The sequence below is a fragment of the Hemibagrus wyckioides genome, linkage group LG23 (assembly GCF_019097595.1).
Source record: "Hemibagrus wyckioides isolate EC202008001 linkage group LG23, SWU_Hwy_1.0, whole genome shotgun sequence".
Taxonomy (NCBI): Eukaryota; Metazoa; Chordata; class Actinopteri; order Siluriformes; family Bagridae; genus Hemibagrus; species Hemibagrus wyckioides.
In genome coordinates, this window is record NC_080732.1 from 5,924,854 (window position 1) to 5,940,341 (window position 15,488).

The following is a 15,488-nucleotide window of genomic DNA, read 5'->3' on the forward strand; positions in this document are numbered from 1 at the left end:
TGCCTAGCAACAATGATAGCAAGACTTGAACAACCTGAATGACAGGACATAGGTTTAAAACACATCCACAAGCAGTGTTTCTGTGACCGACTCAAGGGTCAACTTTTGCAGTTTTTTGTAGTTGTAATTGCTAAGAATACCTGGATGTAAGCTAACACTCTTATCATGCTACCAATTGAAGGCAAATTTGACGCAGCCAGCCAGCATTTTACCCCTTACTGGGTAAAGCAGACAGACACCCGTGCAGTAATTGCCCCTGGGGGCAGATTTTACACCATTCTGCACGAATCAGGAAAATGGGGGTCGCTCCAAACCATGACCGAGAGGGGCGAATAGCATCACAGCATGACACATAGACACTCAGAGTACATAGAGAAACACTAGACACTGACAAATTGCCCGGGTTGGAGGGGGGAGGGGCGAATGGGGGCAAAAGTGGTCTTGGGGCGTTTTGAACAGAGAGACTGACAAGACATGTAAAATTCATCATATCCCTCGGGCTCTGAGGTCATACATCACGGCTCAGGAACTTTTCTGCCATTAAACGCTTGTTGCTGCTAAGCTTCATAATGGAGCTTGTACACCGTGTTGTGACTTATCACGCATGTGTGTTCGTAATGTGTCGTGCTCCTAATGTAACATATACAGTCTGTTGTGACTTATCTTCAGTCTCGGGATTGAGCTTTTACATGTTATGGTAACGAAAGTACGCTAAGATTAGCGCAGAATTAGGGGGAGTTTTAGGAGGTAGGAAAACACAAGCTGCCATTTTACTCTCCCAGGACTGCACTCGCTCATAATGTGACACATACGCAGGGTTGCCAGGGTTTACACCAAATTGAGCTAGGTTTGGAACAAGGTTTGCGGTAAAAAAAGAAAGAGCGAGTCTGCGGGTGGCGTTTTCTGGACCACTAAAATATTCTTTTAAAGTAAACAACCAAAGCTGAACAAAATATATCTACACTCTTCTATTATAGACTGCCAGTATTTTTATGCTAGTTAGCCATGGGACCTTTTAGCGCGAGGCAACAGTCACCCATTTTCCACTGACAGGAAGTAAAATGAGTTGCTTTAGACCAAGGTTTAGTCATTATATAACAACTTTTACTTCAGGACTAGGCTTCAAGAAAACATGCTAACACTGCTGATGGAATGTTTTGTTTAGAAGGCAACAACATTTACTTTCTGTCACAGAAAGTCAACGTAGCTGGTTTTGGTCTATTATTTATTTTACCAAGCTGAAGCAAATTTCATCTAAACAAGCCAAAAGAATATCCAAACACAACTACTTTTTCGAATGGAGCCAGAAAATGTTCTCCGGATCCACACCAACACTTTGACTTGTTCTTGGTCTTGTTCTAAATGTTCTCATTACAGGTACAAACAAATGCTTAACTTTACATTTCTATTCCAATATGGATGGATGCCAGACAAATTACTGAGTTCAAAAGAAACTAGCTCAGGAAAAAACTAAACGCTTGAGCACTTACTTCTAAGTCATTGAAGAATAAATGTGTGTCTGCTAAATTGAAGATCATCTCCTCCATTCGCAGTCCCAACGAAACAGACGTCGGTGGATCCTGGAAAACATGAAACATTGATTGTTATGTAAAATAACAAAATATAATTGATTGACCATTATGGAAACAATCATGCAGGATCCATCTGCAAATCTCAGTGGAAATCTCACAAAGCTTATCATGCTGAGAACATATAGAATGTACCTGTTACACTGAGTTCATATATGAAAATATAGGTGTTCACTGAGTCCATAAATGAAATGTAGGTGTTACATTGAGTCCATATATGGAGAAAGGTGTTCAATGAGTCATTGAGTCTTGAGACTTCATTAAGTGCGTTTATGGACATATAGGTGTTCATTGAGTCTATAAATAGAATGTAGGTATTACATAGAGTCCATATATGGAAATATTAGGTGTTCATCGGGTCCATATATGGAATGTAGGTGTTACATTGAGTCCATATATGGAGATAGAGGTGTACAATAAGTCCATATATTGAAATGTAGGTGTTCATTAAGTCCATAAATGGAATGTGGGTGTTACATTGAGTCTATATATGGAAATGTACATGTCACATTTTGTCCATATATGGAGGTTAAGGTGTCACAATGAGTCCATATATGGAAATGTAGGCGTCGCATCAAGTCTATTTTAAGCATCCGTGTGTCCCACTGAGTCCATATATGAAAATAGGAGTGGCTTTGAACTCTTTAAGTCTTTAACCCATTTTCTTAGGTACCTAGCTATTTTTTTCTTTTACATCAGGAACTGCCCCGGAAATATCCATACTAACATACTTTGTGAGATATTTCTCACAAAGAATTGTCAAAAAACTCCAGCCACCCATGGATTTAACTAGCTCCGACTGTACGGTGTCATATACAGTTCAGTACTGATGCTGCGTTTCATATGAAAATGATACTGATCCTCATTACTAGTTGCATATCCTGGTTAACCTGCTGTTTTGTTTTGCTGTAGTGTATATTATCCCTGTGTGGGCTGTAAAAGTCTGCACTGAGATGAACCGAAGCCCATTCTGCTATCATAAACACACAATTCACATGCTTTCACTTTCTGCACCATCATTTTCTCATTGTTAAACCATAAAACCTCCATTTACAGTCCACCTTGGGTTTACTCTGCACTTGACTGCTGCATTTTGAGAGTTTCTCAGTCAAAACCCAGTTGAGAAAAAAATGCCTTTTTTGCCCCAGACAAATGCTGAAGCTTTTACTTAATATCCCTAATATCATAAAGAGGCAAAATGGACATGGTTATTTTATGATAAATATTACGATAGACATCAGACTTCAAAATATCCCTTTCAGTTACATAATTAAAGTGAACAGGATTAAAAGCATGTCTTATAGCACAGATAGCAACAGAATAATACAATCGAACCTCACTTCAGTTGTTTACGTCTGGATCTGTATTCGCTTCCTCATAATTGTATTTGACGCAAAGCTGGAGTCGTTGCAGTTCTTATTAAATGTGGATTCAGACATTAATCAATCACTTCCTTTTAAACTGTTTTTTTTTGTTGTCATCATCGTTCACTCGGGGCTTCATGTTCCTAATCTCTGAGCTCTTTATTAAAAGACAGAGAGTGAGAGGAGAGCAGGTGAAGGAGAGGATTTGTTCCTGTCTGTGTGTGAGTGTGTGTGTGTGTGTGAGAGTGTGTGTGTGTGTGTGTGAGAGAGAGAGAGAGAGAGAGAGAGAGAGAGAGTCTGTGTGTTCAGCAGTGGGGATTAAATGTAAAGCTACCTGAAGAATCACCTGAGCTTTTCTCCTGATTGCGTGTCACACTCAACAATGAAAATGATTTAAGGGCAGGAAAACCACACACAGAGTCAGTTCCGCATTTCGTCTTCGTTAATTAAGCGTGTGCTTAGTTTAATTCGTTATTTAATTGTCTATTTTCTGTCTTATTTAAAAAAATAAAATAAAAACTAACTAAGTTATATGAATTATGCAGATTTCCTTCTTTAAATAAATAAAAAAAAATAATTAATTAATTAATTAAAAAATGTAAAATAAAAAATGAAATAAATAAATAAATAACAACAAAAATTAATTTAGGACTATCTAAAGCCACGAGTCTTTTTTTCTAGAATCACGAGACTTTTTCTAACGTCAATGTGTCCCCAACACCTTTGTCTGAATTTTCATACTTTCTAGGTCTGCTCTGCCGAGATTCCTCATAAGAACCCTGTTTATTCAGGGCACAAAAAGTCAAATTAATGTCTGAGTAAATAAAAAACTAGCTCCTTTAAGCATATTTAACCTGTGTGAGATGTTTGAGCTTTTCTTTTCGTTTTTTTTTATTATTTAGAAGTGCTTAACCTTTGACATAAAGAAAGAGCAGCATAATATGAATCTGACATGTTTTTGTGTCCATCGCAAAAAAAATGAACCGAGAGCGGAAATAGATTGAGAATAAACTAATCCTGTTGTGACACTGCAACCCTTCTTATCATTTGTGTCTTGAAAATTAAAAAAAAAAATGTCCATGAAAGGAAAGTCCTGATAGTTGACTTGAAACCATTCAGACACTAACTGTACACACACACACACACACAGTCTCATATGGTATAATATTTGAATACATCAGGATACAGTCACGTTGCTCTAATGTCTATTTATGAGCCCGTTACTCATCGCCTTCATTACACCCGTCTGCATTTTGCATCCGTCGGTTAATAAAAACGGGTTTGGTGCTGAGAGGAATGTAAAGTGCATTTCTGCGGCATGGTGAATCCCCTCCAATTAAATCGAGACAATCATTCAGCAGGAGGAGTTAAGAATACAAGGAGGCCAAAAGGTCAAAAGGCTCTGCTCTTGTCAGTGCTCCACCTGTTTTTACCCATCAGCCATCATCAGCAGAGCGCCAAATCCCCCAAGACCCCCCCCACACATACATACACACACACACACACATAGAGAGGCACACCCTAAAACCCTGATGGTCACACAGCTGGTCTCAGCCATCAGCTTTATGGAAGTGAGCTGCCTTTATGCCAATTAGGATAACTGATAACCACAGCAGTGCACTTTTCCAATACAGCTCTATTTATAGTGTGCCTTCAGCGAGGGGGGGGGGGTGCTCCCATCGTAGCTCTGTTCCAACTCTGTTATAAGACATTATAACAACTCAGAATACATCCGTCTCCATCGTTCTACAATCCGAATGTTCTAAGTGTGTTTTCTCAACTCATCTGTGTTTCATAGCATGATTTATTTAAGTGACTGGAAATATTTCGAGAAATAAAACGTCGGAAAGCTGCAGCACGTTTTATGCAGCGGCTCGTGATTGAAAGCCGGAGGTTCGTTTCAGGTTCTTCTGTTCTTTCAAAACATTGTATATTAACTCAAATCTTCTCGTAATTAGCAATATTAGATATATTAAAAAAAAAAAAAAAAAAAAAAACGGGAAAAAAATGAAGTGTGCTTTGAATGCATTACAAAAAAATAAACACCACACTTTCAGTTCCTCTCAGATTTCTTCTGGTCTTTTCTTTTCGTTTGTTTTGTTTCTTTCCTCTATTCCTTCCTCCAGCGGATGTACGTTAAGACTTACTGACTCCAAAGCAGTCATAAATTTGATGAAGAAACAGTCAAGCGTCTCTTTTTCCCCCCTCTTTAACATCTCAGTACCACAGTGTGTGTAATCATTAGACTTTATAGCAATACGGCATTATTGTATTTTTTTTTAGTATGAGGTGTTATAAGAGTTCTGGTACTGGTGGTGAGAATTGTGCTGATTACACTAAAGAAATTGTCTGTAATGTGTGTAAGTATGCATCATGGGAGTTTATAATAAAGATAAATATATTAGATATTTACTGAAATAACAGATGGACATTTAAGCTACGTGAGAGCAGCAGAGTGTGTGTAGAATTGACAGAGAGAGAGAGAGAGAGAGTGAGAGAGAGAGTGTGTGTGTGTGTGTGTGTGTGTGTGTGCCTCGACTGAGGCGCTTTTAGCTCCATGTACAAAGCACTACAGCATCTTTGAATGGTATCTTGGTATGGTCATGGTAATAAACCTACTTTGAACTGTGTGTGTGTGTGTGTGTGTGTATGTGTGTGTGTGTGTGTTTGAAGCCCAGAGGCTCACTTTTTTTCCCAGCATGCACAGCAAAGACAAAGTAAATAAACAGAGTTAAGGGTCGAGGGGCAAAGCTCTCTAGGCTCTAAAACAAAACACCGCAGCCATCAAACACCCCGCAGCAGGAACAAAGAGAGCGAAACGACTCCATCAACACACACACACACACACACACACACACATGCACATGCACAGCTACACAACACAGTCATTAGACCCAAAGCAAAAAGCATTGTTTTTTTAATTCCGTTCAGTTTATTAATCTGCTGAAAGTCAGTCCAAGTCAAATAAACGCATGCGATCAATCAGTAAGGCATGAGAACCGGTCCAAATAATCCAAACTTCACAATGCTTCCATTAAATATTAAATATTAAAGCATGATGTCAGCTCAGGCTGTTTTATAGGGTACCAGAAACAGTTCTCTGGCTGAAACCGCTAGCTTGTTTATTAGTCTCTGTAACAGTCCGTCCAGCACTTATGCTTTAACTCCATGATGGTTCTACCTTTACACACTCTCATGACCATAACATGACTGTGCTCCGTGTTAGCCATCTGTCTGTTTCACAATCCCGGAAAGTACCAGGCTAATCTCGCTAAGAGCGGAAGGTTTGGAAAGCACTTCATTAAACTAACAATGAAGGACAGGAAAGCGAAAGAAGAAGAAGAAGAAAAAAAACGCTTAAGGAGTGTGAAGTGACATTCTCAGTGCAACTGTTTTGCGGTCACATATTTCAGACAGCTGCAGGCCAAATCGCATTCCTCTCAGGCCTCGTCGGGACGATTAAAAAAGGAAACAATTAGTCAAACTGGTCTTGGAACGTTGCAACAAATTCGCTTAATATGACGGGATTCAGTGCTTCGCTGTCTCTTTGTTAAGAGGATGACATCGTATCATTGTGTAGTGTTGTAGCAGCAGTGGGAGCAGCTTGTTGAAGGAATGTGGAATTTTTGTTTAAAGCTCTCTTCAGGATTTTATCGAGACAATATACAGAAACAGTTGTTGTTTTTTTTATCTTTACAAAATGCCATAAAAAACTAGCAGATTTCAATCCTATGGCCAGTTTTGTGACATCACAAGTACATGTTTCTGATTGGTGTATTAAGGCAAGAATGTAATAAAACTTGGCACGGAAAATTCTAGAAGATGTCAACCATTTGAAATTTTGTGACATCACAAGTGCTTGTTTCTGATTGGTGGAGCAAGTCAAAAAAATCAGCCTGAAACTTTGCAACAGGTTTCAAATAACTGGCCAGTTTTGTGACATCACAAGTACTTGTTTCCGATTGGTGTGTTAAAACAAGAATGTAATAAAAATTTCTATTCGATTTTAATCATTTGAAGATTTGTGACATCGCAAGTATTTGTTTCTGTATTAAGGCAAGAAGGTAAAATTACTCGAAATGAACATTTACAGCAGATTTGACATTTTATGACATCATAAGTGCTTGTTTCTGATTGGTGGAGCAAGTTAGCAAGCCAGTAAGGCTGAAACTTTGCAACTGGTTTCAAATAACTGGCCAGTTTTGTAACATCACAAGTACTCGTTTCTAATTGGTGGATTAAGGCAAGAATGTAATAAAACTCGAAATGAAAATTTAGAGCAGATTTCAATCAAATTTTGTGACATCACAAGTACTTGTTTTCTGATTGGTGGATTAATGTAAAAATAAAATGTAACAAACAGCTCAGAATTAAACTTCTTGACTTATGATTTCAATAATTTAACATTTTGTGACATCACAAGTACTTGTTTTCTGATTGGTGGATCAATGTAAAAATGGAACACATAGCTCGGGATTAAACTTTTTGACTTATGATTTCAATCATTTAACATTTTGTGACATCACAAATTCTTGTATCTGATTAGTTGCTAAGGCAAAACAACCGTATTAAAGCATGACTTGAATACAATTTACGTACTTCAGTTTCTCCTACACGTCATCTCGCTAACTAACACCTCTACTCATAACACCCTGAGAGTTGTGTATACTCAAACATTTTATTTCATATTTCCAATACAACATTCACCGATTTTTTAATTTATTTTTTATCCTGTCATTCATTTTTAAATCACTCACCCGTCCGTATCTGTTGGCGTAAGACCCCGTGAGCAAGGAATGGAAAACGATAATCGTTTCGTCCAAATCCCAAATGAACACGCGCTGCAAGGGAACGGAGAAGGAGATCAATGAGGCGTGCAAACCGAGACGCTTGTCAATAAAGAGGGCGCTGGGGTTTAGGGGCCAAGGGAGAAGGTGGCATGGATGGAAATGGAGGGGAAAAAAACCAAAAAACCTCCCAGTTCCTGCATTAACACGATCGATAATAAGCAACTAATTAAGCAAGATATGTTAACATGCTAGGGGATATGAAATCAATAATCTGATGCAGCTTTCAATTTTAGGCTAAATATAAATATACAAAGCATAGAAAAGACACAGGTTTAACACTGACGCTAAAATGAAAAATATCAGAACGTTATACATAAACGTTACTCGCGCATGACGTTTTACTAAAACAATCCGAGTTCATTCCTGCTGAAATTTCCCAGAACCAGAAAGTAAGTTTGCGCAGTACCTCAAGGTCAGAGTCCGGCGGTGGAGACGGATTATTGTTCCTTCTTCCTCTGCCACGTGACTTTCCATCCGAGGCTCGACGCAATCGATCCGAATCTGAATCTTTAATGGGGGTTGATGGACTGTGGATTGTACTGTACTCTCCTGCAGGAAGACACACACACACAAAAAAAGTGTATCAAAAGAAGAAGAAGAAGAAGAAGGGAAAAAAGGCTTTCACCTTCAAAACCCGTCCGCCATGCGGCTTGAATCCGTTTATCTGATCCTCTTACACCCTTGATACCGTTTATTCAACGCTAATGGCTATAAAGTCTGGATGAGGGTCTGGAGAGCTCGACTTCAGCCTGAATCTTCTTCTGCTCAGGACAAAATGTCTGCCAGAACTTTTTAACTAAAAGTAGAATCATAGGAAATGAATTCATGTGAGGAATCATTGTGTAAAAGCTATTATTTATTTATTTATTTATTACTGCTATTACTGATAGCTACTGTAAGTTCTATGTGTTAGCTACTATTATTGTTAGCTACTCTAAGCTATGCGTTAGCTACTCTAGGCTATAAGTGTTAGCTTCAATTAAAAGCTATTGTTATATTGCATATATGATATCCAGTAAGTATCTTAATAATCTATGCTCTACAATCTCATGAGTTGTTGTATTGTAAGTGTTAGCTACTCTTACTGTTAGCTACTCTATGCTCTGTGTTACATGCTATTACTCATAGCTACTGTAAGGCTTAGCTACTCTTACTGTTAGCTTCTCGATGCTATAAGTCTTAGCTACTCTTACTGTTAGCTACTCTATGCTCTGTGTTACATGCTATTACACATAGCTACTGTAAGGCTTAGCTACTCTTACTGTTAGCTTCTCGATGCTATAAGGCTTACCTACTCTTACTGTTAGCTTCTCGATGCTATAAGTGTTAGCTACTCTTACTGTTAGTTATTCTAAGCTATAAGTGTTAGCTACTCTATGCTATAAGTGTTAGCTACTCTTACTTTTAGCTACTCTATGCAATAAGTGTTAGCTACTCTTACTGTTAGCATCTCAATGCTGTAAGTGTTAGCTACTCTTACTTTTAGTTATTCTAAGCTAGAAGTCTTAGCTACTCTATGCTATAAGTATTAGCTACTCTATGCTATAAGTGTTAGCTACTCTTACTTTTAGCTACTCTATGCAATACGTGTTAGCTACTCTTACTATTAGCTTCTCAATGCTATAAGTGTTAGCTACTCTAACTGTTAGCTTCTCGATGCTATAAGTGTTAGCTACTCTTACTGTTAGCTTCTCAATGCTGTAAGTGTTAGCTACTCTTAATTTAAGCTACTCTATGCTATAAGTGTTAGCTACGCTTACTGTTAGTTGCTCTGAGCTGTAAGTGTTAGCTACTCCTACTGTTAGATTCTCTATGCTATAAGTGTTAGCGCTCTATGCTATAACTCTTAGCTACACTTACTGTTAGCTACTCTTTGCTATAAGTGTTAGCTACTTTATATTCTATAAGTGTTACATTTGATTACTGTTAGCGTCTCTAAACTATAAGTGTTACCTCCTATTATATTTTAGCTACTCTAACATAGAAGTGTTAGCTTCCAATAAAAGCTGTTATTATATTACATATATGATATCCAGTAACAGTAAGTATCTTAATGGTCCTTGCTGTACGATCTCCAGGTCAGATAATATATTTATATAATGAAGGTGTTCTGGCAATAGACCTGCGACTAAAGCTCTGTTTGGGTCATCAAAATGGAAGTCGCATAAACAGAGTCCTTTGTCTGAGGTAATAATGAGGTCAATATCATGTTGTCGTTATCATGTCACCTGCTGGTTGTTCGGTCAGAGCCTGGCTGGTGACGGCGGACGGCGGCTCCTGCAGCGTATAGGTGGCCGTGGTGGACGGCGTAGTAGGACTCGTGTTGTTGCTGGTCATGTAGGGCAACGTGTATGGGCTGCTGTTGTAATACTGCGTGTACTGACCCTGACCAAACGCAGGGTAGGATGGGTAATCCTGCACACACAAACACGACTGGGTAAACATGTGTACTGTGTTATTTTATAGCACTTAACAATGCTGGTGTTATAATGTAGCTAGGTTAGCTACTCTATGCTATAAGTCTTAGCTACTATTACTGACAGCTACTATAAGCTATGTGTTAGCTACTATTACTGTTAGCTTCTCTAAGCTATAAGTGTTAGCCACTATCACTCATAGCTACTGTAAGGGTTAGCTACTATTTCTGTTAGCTACTCTAAGCTATAAGTGTTAGCTGCTACGACCGTTAGCTCCGCTGTGCTATAAGTGTCAGCTATTATTACTGATAGCCACTCTAACTTATAAGTGTTAGCTGCTCTTACTGTTAGCTTCTGTATGTTATAAGTGTTAGCTACTATTACTGTTAGCTACTCTATTCTATAAGTGTTAGCCACTATTACTGTTAGCTACTCTATTCTATAAGTGTTAGCCACTATTACTGTTAGCTACCCTATGCTATAAGTGTTAGCTACTATTACTGGTAGCTACTCTAAACTATAAGTGTTAGCTATTATTACCGTTAGCCACTCTATGCTATAAGTGTTAGCTACATTTAATGTTAGCTACTATTACTGTTAGCTACTCTATTCTGTAAGTGTTAGCTACTCTATTCTATAAGTATTAGCTTCTCTAAAGTATAAGTGTTATTCTCTAAGTGTTAGCTACTATGATATTTTAGCTACTCTAACGTATGAGTGTTACTGCTAGTCACCGTAAGTGATAGCTGCTATTATTGTTAGCTACTCTACATTCTAAGTTTTAGCTACTATTATTGTCTATTGTTAGCTACTGCTAGCTGCTATTTAACACCAAGCTTTAGCTACTATTACCTATTACTATTATTCAAGTTATTAGCTTTTATCTCTAATCTGCTCTACATTCCTACTGTTTATGGTTGTTAGCATCATTAAGCAACGAGTGTTAGCTGCTATTTGCTACCTCTAGCTGCTATATTGTATGTCTTAGCTATTATTAGCTGCTTTTAGCTTCAGGGATTTGCTACTAATTGTGAATTGATGCTAATCGTAAACAGATCTATTGTGTTTTGCGTATGTCTGTGGAAAAGGAGGCTTATGCTAATATTTCTACATATACCAATGTAGTTTATATTTATAGCAGAGGAGCACACACACACATACTTGCCGCATGGCTGTAACACGATACATGATTGAAACACTCTACAAACACAGCTACTTCCTCACATAATATGTAAACGTGAACACATGTCTGTCATGTGCTACATCTGGGAAGCGATCTGTCTTTCGTCTTCTCTTTTGCCCTCGTGGCGTAAGGCATATGTGAGAATATCACCGCGATAATCCTGGCTCTACAGCAGGCTAGACGTTTTGGAGCGATTCCTATCATGTGGATGAAATTTAAGGACACACATGTTTCAGTTAGTGTTCCAGGAAAATACGGTTTGCATATGCTGACATGTAACAACCCATGCTAGCCTTAACCTTTAAAGAAGATACGCTGTCATCGTGCACTGTTTATGACGGAAAAAAATGAGGCTAAAGCCGTTTGCTATCTGTGTTGTATAGCCTCCTGGTGTGTTCGTACAGTATATGAGTTTTTTTTTTTTTTTTTCACGTTAGCAACCTTAGCCATATAGCCGCGGTGCAAAAGGTAAAAGTTTTAGCACCTGTGTTTTGCCTATGCTGGCTGGGACGAGCCTAAATATATTAGGGCTGACTTGAGTGCCGTAAAAAGCTTGATGGTTTATAAAAGTTTCCAGTTTGGGTTATGCTAGATCCCACGGCTGATGCTAAAAGACAAAGGAAATGAAACTAGTAAAAAAAAAAAAAAAAAAAGAGGACCTTGGCTACCTGGCCGTGGATAAATCCAAAGCCGTACACGTGTTTTGTAAAGGCTTCCATATGCAGACATATAGGCTAAGCTAAGTGCTAAAGGACGTACGTTTACAACAAGCTGAGGCAAGGGAAAGTGGATTATAGCTCTACCTGTTGTGTGTTGTTAAATCCAGTCGAGTTTGTGAGGGAATTGCTTCCTGGGTACAGGCCTGATGTCGTTGTAAAACTGCCTCCTGGAAGAGAGGGACACATAACCGTGAGTTTGTGCTTGTGTGTGTGTGTGTTTCAACTGATGGAATAGTTGACATGGACTTGGGCGAAGCATCAACCTTTTCTTTTATATTTTCTAAAACTGAACCGTACTTCATCTTTAACTTCGACAGGATTCATTGCAGACATATAACCCCACCCCCCCACTCTCTTCCCAGCTCCTCCCCCATACCCAGTGCTTTCCATTAAGCCACACGCCAAAAACATGGCAACTTACAACACTAGAATGATAGTGCTCTCAGATTTGTGTCTTTCAGTCTAGACAGTAGGTGTGTAACAGGATGACACCGTCTGTATCTGTTTAATGCTCCAAATATTCTGATCCAACACTCGTAGAACAGCGTCACTGAATCCTGGTGTTAACTACTATTACTGATAGCTACTATAGGTTATGTGTTATACACTCTTAATATTAGCTAGTGTAAGTGTTTGCTACTGTTACTAATAGCTAGCTACTATTACTGTTAGCTAGTGTGCTAGCTACTATTACTGATAGCTACTATACACTATGTGTTAGCTACTATTACAGACAGCTACTGTAAGTGTTAGCTACTATTACTGTTAGCTATTTTAAGTGGTTGCTACTCTTACTGTTAGCTACTCTAAGCTATAAGCGTTACCTGCAATTACTGTTAGCTAGTGTAAGCTACTCTTGCTGTTAGTTACTATAAGTTATGTATTATCATGTATTATTTAATGATAATAATAATAATAATAATAATAATAATAATAATAATAATAGTAATAATTCTTTCATTTAGCATACAGTGTCTATCAATCAGAATAATGTCCTTTTCTTCAGTTACATCCCTAATAGATAGGACATATGATTGCCAGGTCACTAGATGCACTTCCTTATCCAGAACAGCTGGATTTTGGTGGACAGCATTTGTTTTTCTCTCCAGTTTAAAGCACTCAGAGTGTCAGAGAGACCAATTTTTGGCAAGTGGATATCTAATCTGACAGAATGTGAAGAAAACCTGTATATTTTAAGTATATTTATTATATTAAAAAACCCTAATGGCCCCTTTAATGCAAACGTCACATGACCAGATATCAACGCTGAGCATGTGCGTCACTTTTCTAGTTCAAATTCCACATCCGTTAAACTACAACGTCATTTATTTCCATATATAGTGTCAGATTTTCTTACCTCTTTCAATCCAGTCGTTTATATATACACCTATATAGACTCAAATGAGCGAAGCAACGGATAAACTGCTAATTTCATTCAGAGATTGAACTGATAAAATGTCTGATTTCTGGTTCCAGATGCTAAAATAACCGGAACGCATTTGTGATTTCTTTTTAAAATATATGGCACTCGGATGATGTAAGTTGATAAGCGTTCAAAGATTCAAATGATGCTTGCAATCTGAAAAGCGAAAATAAAACAAGAGGAAACGATTCCTTGCCCGAAATATGCGATAGCATCTTTTGCACACGAAAACAAAAACTCTGATGCGTGAAAGCCGCATTGCTTCAGGCTAAAACTATAGCGTGAAGCGTGTGATGGTTTGTGTGAAAGGTAGGGAGATGACTAACAGTGTCTTTTTCTTTGACTTATCAGTGATTTCATCTTGGCTGTAGATTGAAGAGAAGGAGATGAAGAAAGGAAGGAAGGAAGCAAGGAGGGTTGAATGGGAGGATGGGTTGGCGTTTTTCTTTTTTCTTTTTTTCTTTGAATCAATTATCACCTTCACAATGGCGGAACCAGTCCCAGTGTTGTGTGTAAACGACTGGAAGGCTGATGAGTACACAAATCTGTCTTCACTTCACTTGTGATCAGGAAGCAGTTAATTAAAGTCGCTCTGTATAGAAAGTTTACACATAATAAAGTTTCTATACGTTTGAGATAGATGTGTGCGAATTCTTGCTCTTGAATTAATTACTCTTAAAAATAAAAAATAAAAAAAATATACATTTCTAGGATACCAAACATGAGTGTTATGTTAAAGATCTAGAGTGAGAGAGACAGAAAGACTAAGAGAGAACAGAGAGAGAGAGACAGAGAACAGAGAGAGAGAGAGAGAAAAGAGACAGAGAACAGAGAGAGACAGAGAGATAGAGAAAACAGAGAGATACAGAAAGAGAGACATAGAAAGAAAAGAGACAGAGAATAGAGAGAGAGAGACAGTGAACAGAGAGAGAGACAGAGAGAGTCATAGAGAGGGACAGAGAACAGAGAGAGAGGGAAGGAGAGACAGAGAGAGGTGGAGACCAAAGAGACCGAAAGAGAGACACAGAGAGAGACATAAAGACACAGAGAGAGAAAGAGGGTCAGAGAACACGGAGAGAGAGTTTAGTGTGATGCTCTCTCTGCCCTATAACCATCTTTCTTTTTTTTTCTCAATAAAGTGGGCATGGCCTGATATTCTAATGAGCACACTTGATTGACATCCATCTGACATTCCCTCAAGAAGAAATATGACCACGGAACCAGAAGTTAATCGGATGATCGTCTAGCTCAGACGAGGTTTATTTTTTAATACTTTAATTTTTTAAATAATTTTTTTTATTTTTTTATTTATTCTTATTTCACAAACGCCATCGGAGTCTAAACACGCGAGAGGCGAGAGTGAGAGTAAACTGTGCTTACATGCCTCTCGAACACTCTCTCTCACACCGTGTCACGGTGAAAATATTTTCCCAGGAAGTTGGTTCCCATTGTGGCCAGTTTAACTAATATCAACAGGCTTTAAGCTAATGAACAGCTGTTCCTCTCTCTCTCTCTCTCTCTGTCTCTCTCTCTCTCTCTCTCTCAATCTGCCATGCAGATTCATTTGCTGTTAATTTTTTTTCAATAACAATTTAACTGCAATTTTCATGAAGTAAAGACACATTCTTTTGTATTGTGCTCAACAGGAAAGTCCCCTTTACTTATAAAGCACAATAAAATCCAAGTTCATTACGGCTACATTTACTTTCAGCTGTAAGCAAATAACACCACACTTCTACAATATTCTATTGCAAATTTTCTGTTGTTCACATTGCAAATTCCAACAAGAAGAAGATAAAAAAAAAAAATAAAGTTGGGAATGACCATGTACATTTACGTAGTGGAAAAAGGGGCGGGGCTACCAGGTGCTGACGCTGGATGTGGGTAGATGGCCAACAACGCTCCGGTGAACAAGACATCCTGCAAATGTCTTTTTAATTTCA

The 15,488-nt window shown here is 38.2% G+C and overlaps 1 protein-coding gene across 6 annotated transcripts in view; it reads right to left on the reverse strand.

Annotated features, from left to right (window-relative positions):
• The window catches only part of eya1 (EYA transcriptional coactivator and phosphatase 1), a 50,607-nt gene that overhangs the window by 16,672 nt on the left and 18,447 nt on the right, over window positions 1-15,488 (reverse strand). For all 6 annotated transcript variants that reach the window (XM_058376961.1, XM_058376956.1, XM_058376959.1 and 3 more), the window contains 5 exons: window positions 12,207-12,289; window positions 10,032-10,218; window positions 8,210-8,352; window positions 7,711-7,794; window positions 1,491-1,580 (listed from right to left, as the gene is read on the reverse strand). In XM_058376961.1, the coding sequence (XP_058232944.1) occupies window positions 1,491-1,580; window positions 7,711-7,794; window positions 8,210-8,352; window positions 10,032-10,218; window positions 12,207-12,289 (587 nt within the window). The remainder of the gene's footprint in view (window positions 1-1,490; window positions 1,581-7,710; window positions 7,795-8,209; window positions 8,353-10,031; window positions 10,219-12,206; window positions 12,290-15,488) is intronic.